Consider the following 6,229-nt stretch of genomic DNA (forward strand, 5'->3'; position numbering starts at 1 on the left):
AATGTTATCTGACCATGCAGACGGTTTTAGCTATTTCCACAAGTACTTGAAATGAACATTAGCTATTTCACAAATATCTCTGAAGTGTTATTGTCAGTTATTTATAAAAATAAAAATAAAAGCATTACTTATTATTTCACAACTACAGCTACTTCTACAAAAGTTAACATTCTAATGCACAACACATGACATCCACTTTAATATTTTGCAAAAGCCAAAACTATAATGTATGTTTTTCATGCTGTCCACAAACTAAAATATCATCCATAAATGATGTTCTGAGGATATGAGCTACACAGGGGCCAGGGCATTGGCCACAAAAAGCTGACAAATTATACTAGAGCAAAAGCAGTTAAAAGTGATTACAAACGGTACTCTATCAAAATCGTTGTGATTAAGAATATTTTGCAGATGTCAATACCTAATAGCAAAAGCCAACACTACCCAGTTATTTGTAACAAAGCCAGGGCAGGTTTTTCCCTTGCATGGAGCACTTGGGCCTTCCCCGGGCCCCTTCTGCCCTCGTGCAGAGCCGGTGGCATTTTCCAGCACACCCAGTTTGTAACCAAGAGCCGGGTGCAGCCGAGAAGGCTCCAAGCACCTCCTTCCAGGCTGACTCTGCAGGGGCCGAGGCTGCTCTGGGCTCTGCCAGGGCTCTGCTGGGGCTCAGCTCTGGGCCAGGCTGGGCCCGCTCTCCCCTCACATTGCTCCGGGCAGCTGAGGCACAGCGGGAGGAGGAAGGGACACGGCAAGGCAGCTGAGGGTTAAGAGAGTTTTTATTCAAACAACTGCCATAACAAACATGCTGTCCTAACTGCCATAACTAACTACCATAACTAACTACCACTGCTAACTACCATAACTAACTAGTTGTCCTGACTACTGTAACTGAAAGCTGTCCTCAAGTGCTTCATCTCCTCCGCTGCTCCCTCAGTTGCTTTGCTGCAGTGATCAGAGGGGTCAGGCTGGAGAGAGGCTTGGCTGATGATAAAAATGGGTGCTGCCCAAAGGATACAAAGGAAAGAAATGAACTGTTACTTTCCAGAGTCAAGTTCCGCACAGGCTTTGTTGCAACAGGACAAAGGGAAATGCTTTGAGACTCAGGAGGGGGAAGCAGGCTCAGATTAGATCTAAGGAAGAATTTTTTAACCAGAAGAGTGGGGAAACACTGACAGAAGGTGCCCAGAGATGTGGGAGGTGCCTCCTCCCTGGAAACATTCAAGTTCAGGCCAGGCAGGACTCTGGGCCCCCTGAGCTGCTCGAACATGTCCCTGCTCGCTCTGGGGCACCAGGTCCAGATGAGCTCCAAAGGAGCCTGCCAAGCCACAGCAGGCGAGGATTCTGCTTGCTCTGCGTGTGGAACGCAGCCAGACTGGAGACTGTCGGAGGGGGCCCCACAAGAAAACCCCTCCCTGGCGCTGCTGCTTCCCCTGCAGCCCCTGGCCCTCAGCTGCAGCAGCTCCTGGGCAGCCCAGCGCCGCTCCTCGTCCGGCTCCAGGCTGCACTCGAGGCAGTCCCGCAGCAGAGCCGACAGGCGCTGGGGCTCCTGCAGCTGCGGGGTCCCGTTCTGCCGGATCAGAGCGCGAGCCTGCAGGGAAAGCAAACTCAGCGCTCTGGCAGCTCCCTTCACACCCACACGGGCTCGCATCCACCCCAGGGCCTCAGCCCCAGCTCCAGGGGCACTTTCCTCCCTGCCACAGATGCTGCTCAGAGCTCATTTTGCTATGCCAGCCAAAAAACCCAAACCCTGGGGCTGCCACAGCCACTGCAACATCCAAATGATCTCGCCTTGAGTGCCAGTTTCATTGGCTCACTCTGTTAGTAGAAACCTCCATCAGAAATAGCCCATTTTGCTTCTCCAAATGGGGACACCAGCTTTAAGGCCATTTTCCAGAGTCAGTGTGGTCTGCCTGTGTTATTTCAGAGGATTCTTACATCAAGTGCATCTCTGCAGTGTCACTGACACTCAAGTAAATGCATTCCTGATGCCCCATCCCAGAAACTGCCAGGCAAGAAACAGGAGGTTTGTGATGCTGAAAGCTCAGGCTTGGTGACACAGAGAAAGTAGCTTGGACTAGGAAAGAAATATGTTAGACTATGAGGATGTTAAACAATCATCTTCAGGTTTTAGACAGTTTCGCTGTGAGAAGAATCAGGGGGGAAATCATCTCACAAAACTCTTTTAGAAACTGCTGCAGAAATCTTGTTGGGTTTGGGGGCGGGATGTGGGGTTGGTGTGGGGTTTTCTTGCAAGAGCTGATGCACTTGCTTCACATTTTCAGGTCATCCTCACAGCCAGATGAGCTGCAACAATATAAAGCCCAAAGCAAATTGTTGCTAGAGATTGCAGAATCTTCGTCTGTGTGCAGGCACGAGTCCTCTGGGAATTCCCTTCCCATGTGCAGAAACCTCCAGCTGCTGCTCCCAGTGCAGGGTCCCCCTGTGCTCACAGGCCTCTGCAGCCACTGCAGAATTTGCCTCTTACCATGGCCGCCGTTTCCCTGAAGTAAGGAGGTTCTCCTTCCACCATCTCGATGGTCACAGTGCCAAAGGCCCAGATGTCCACCTTGGGGCCATAAGGAGATCTGGTCACAACTTCTGGGGCCATCCAGTGAGCAGTGCCCACCATGGAGCTGCGCTGGTCCTGCTCAGGGCTGAGCTGAGCGCAGAGGCCAAAATCAGCTGAGGACAGAAACAAACCCTGTCAAAGGCAGCTGCAATGAGGAAACCAAGCACCAAGACTCCCCACTCTCAGTCTGAGAGTGCAGTAGTGAAGTCAGCTGGAAAAGCCCTCAGGGCTGTAGCCAAGGAAAGATGGAACTGGACCCTTCAAGAAACCCTCAGCTTTCATGCAGTGGCTTTTACTGATTCCCTTGCAGCTTTAGATTCCCACTGCTGCCCCTCTGGCAGGGCCACAGGCAGAGCAAAGGCACTGCTGGCACCCTGCTCCTCTGCTGAGCTCTCTGCAGGGGCAGCCGTTCTCAGCTGGCACCCGGGGCCGGGCAGTGCCCCCAGCAGCCCTTGTGGGGCTCTGGCCCTCCCTGGGAAGCAGCCCCACACCCGCAGCCCGGGAGCGCCGTGCCTGGCCAGGAACACCCACCCAGCCTGACAGAGCCGTCCGTGCCCAGGAGGATGTTGGAGCTCTTCAGATCCCTGTGGATCACCCGCTTGGAATGGAGGAAATCCAGGCTCTGCAGACACTGAGAGAGAGCAATGTGGTAAATAGGTGTGATTCATGCTGATAAAATTGAAACAGTAATCAATATTGATACACTAATTAATATTTGGAAATAATAAAACAGATAAAAGTTGTATTGCCAAAGAAGAAAGGGAGAGGAGGGGTTCCATCCCCTCTCCTGGCAGATGTTCAAGGATAGGAAGAAAAAGCAAGAGAGAACAGTTACTAAAAGTTAACTGAGAGAAGGGAAAATCTGGTTTGGTCCCAGGAAAATGCCCGCTATAAGAGATTTATTGCTTTGATGCTAAAATGTAGTAATATGTTAGTTTTGGCTTACATTATCCTGACTTGGTGCGCATGTGTAACCCAAAGGTGAATTAAAGGACAAAGAGGAAGAGGAGAGGTCTTCATCCAAAATGACCCCCAAAGACTTGTGCGACCACCAAACCGAGTGGTGGAGCATGCACGGTGTCCTGGTTTAGGACAAATGAGGGGAAATCTCTAAAAGGGAGCCCCCCGAACAAAACAAACCTCCAACCACCCCTCCCCCAACACTGGGTTCGGGAAGGAATTTCTCGGAGGAGCAAAGTGGAAAACAAAACCTATTTATTTACAAGTAACAAAAGAACACTCCCCAACACAAGAAAAGGAAAGAAACAGACTGTGTGGTGAGGGCGCCAGGCTTCTCTTGCAAGCTCCAGGTGTCCTGGACGTCTCAGGTCAGGTCCGGAGCCGGTCCAGTATCTTCAGGGGAGGGTAAGAAAGAGGGAACAAAAGAAAAGAAAAAAAAAAACAGCGCAAAAAGCAGAAAGCAAGCAAGCAAAGCGGCTAGCCAAGCCAAGCAGCAAAAAGCCAAAAGCAAAAAGGCCTGGTCAAACACTTCCCCCCTCTCTTCCCCGCCCCGCCGCAGCAAGACGGCCGGGGGGGGGGGAAGAGAGAAAAGGCACAGCTGCCAGACACAACATACGATATTGGGATAAAGGCTGTCAACCCACGACACTCCACCCCTTATCCCATATCGTGAATATACAATAAAAACTTTCATTTCACTTACTCCGACCTTTGACACTTACGCATTCCTCTCATCTTACTTGCTCAGACCTTTGACACTTATGTCGGGAGTTTAGTTCAAGCATGGCTTAAAGAAAAAGGCCATGAACATGGCTTAAAGAAAAAGGCCATGAAGCCATACAATTGAGAGAAAAGTATAAGGTAGTTGTAAAGCAGTTCCAAAGCAGTTCCCAGCCTGACTTCTATAAACAATTAGACTCTTTCAGGCATCATTGTATAAACAATAAAGTTCTCAGGCAGTCTTCCTATAACAAGTGTAACACCCTCTCTGGGAAAAGATGGCACCCTGAGAACAGATGTGGAAGTTTTGGGAACCATTCATATCACAGTGAGAACACTGGTTTTGTTTTGTGTAAACAATCAACGGTGTAGTAAAACAAAAGGTGTGGTTAGAGTTTTCTCTGTTAGCCTATCATAAACCTGTATTTCAGAATATGCATGAAGTTCGTTAACACTATTATTTAAGCTGACTGATCGATCAATAAATCGAGTTCGATGCATCACAGGATGGTCGTTCTCCCCTCACTTCAACACACTTACAGTTTCCTTCTGTCTCACATTCAACAAACAATGACATTCATATATGAGTCTCATCCCACAATCAGGTCTCCCTGAGGTACACACCATGTTGTTCCATCTTTCTGCATTATCCACCATGTATAACCTGGTCCTTGAGCAAAGACAATCCCATGGATGGGTTTGTCTGTACTTGAGGCAGAGTTGATCCATACTGTCTCTCCCAACAAACCTCTGACATGGGCCACTGGGGCTTTATCCCCATCTACTATATTAAGGAGCTCAGACTGAGCAGGACCTGCTCGGTTGGTGGAACCTCGAGTGTTAACTAACCAAGTAGCCTTTGCCAAATGCTGCTCCCAGTTTTTTAAAGACCCCCCACCCAATGCTTTTAAGGTGGTTTTTAACAATCCATTATACCTTTCCACTTTCCCTGCAGCTGGTGCATGATAGGGGATATGGTATATCCACTCGATGCCATGTTCCCTAGCCCAAGTATTAATAAGATTGTTTTTAAAATGAGTCCCATTATCCGACTCAATTCTCTTGGGAGTACCGTGCCTCCAAAGGACCTGCTTTTCAAGGCCCAAGATAGTGTTACGGGCTGTGGCATGAGACACAGGGTAGGTTTCCAACCATCCCGTGGTGGCTTCTACCATGGTTAGTACATAGCGCTTGCCCTGGCGGGTTTGAGGCAGTGTGATGTAATCAATCTGCCAGGCCTCCCCGTATTTGTACTTAGACCACCGCCCCCCATACCAGAGGGGCTTCACCCACTTGGCCTGCTTAATGGCAGCGCACGTCTCACAGTCACAAATAACCTGAGAGATACTGTCCATGGTTAGATCCACCCCTCGGTCTCGTGCCCACTTATAGGTGGCATCTCTACCCTGGTGGCCTGAGGCATCATGAGCCCTTCGTGCTAAGAATAACTCTCCCTTATGCTCCCAGTCAAGATCTATCTTCAACTCCCCTATCTTTGCAGCCTGATGTACTTGCTGGTTGTTTTGCTGCTCTTCATTAGATCTACTTCTGGGGACATGGGCATCTACATGGCGAACCTTCACAGGTAACTTCTCTAACCGAGTAGCGATATCTTTCCACTCTTCCGCAGCCCAAATTGGTTTTCCTCTTCGCTGCCAGTTCGCCTCTTTCCATCTCTTCAGCCATCCCCATAGAGCGTTGGCTACCATCCAAGAATCGGTATACAAATAGAGCCTAGGCCACTTCTCTCTCTCTGCAATACCTAGGGCCAGTTGAATAGCTTTGATTTCAGCAAATTGACTGGATTCGCCTTCTCCTTCAGTAGCCTCTGCAACTCGTCGAGTGGGACTCCATACAGCTGCTTTCCACCTCCGTTTCATCCCTATGATGCGACAAGAACCATCGGTGAATAGAGCATAACGTGTCTCTTCTGCTGGTAACTGATTGTATGGCGGAGCTTCCTCAACCCGGGTCACTGGC

General features: G+C 49.4%; 1 protein-coding gene across 1 annotated transcript; it reads right to left on the bottom strand.

Moving 5' to 3' along the window:
- Positions 1-2,095: 2,095 nt before the first annotated feature.
- Positions 2,096-3,641, bottom strand: LOC134432686 (serine/threonine-protein kinase PAK 3-like). Its single transcript, XM_063181579.1, has 4 exons — positions 3,627-3,641; positions 3,101-3,200; positions 2,492-2,682; positions 2,096-2,140 (listed from the first exon to the last, which is right to left on the bottom strand). Exons 1-4 carry the CDS (start codon positions 3,639-3,641, stop codon positions 2,096-2,098), a joined length of 351 nt encoding a protein of 116 aa, XP_063037649.1.
- Positions 3,642-6,229: the final 2,588 nt, after the last annotated feature.

This window comes from Melospiza melodia (assembly GCF_035770615.1).
Source record: "Melospiza melodia melodia isolate bMelMel2 chromosome 7 unlocalized genomic scaffold, bMelMel2.pri SUPER_7_unloc_1, whole genome shotgun sequence".
In the NCBI taxonomy this organism is placed as follows: domain Eukaryota; kingdom Metazoa; phylum Chordata; class Aves; order Passeriformes; family Passerellidae; genus Melospiza; species Melospiza melodia.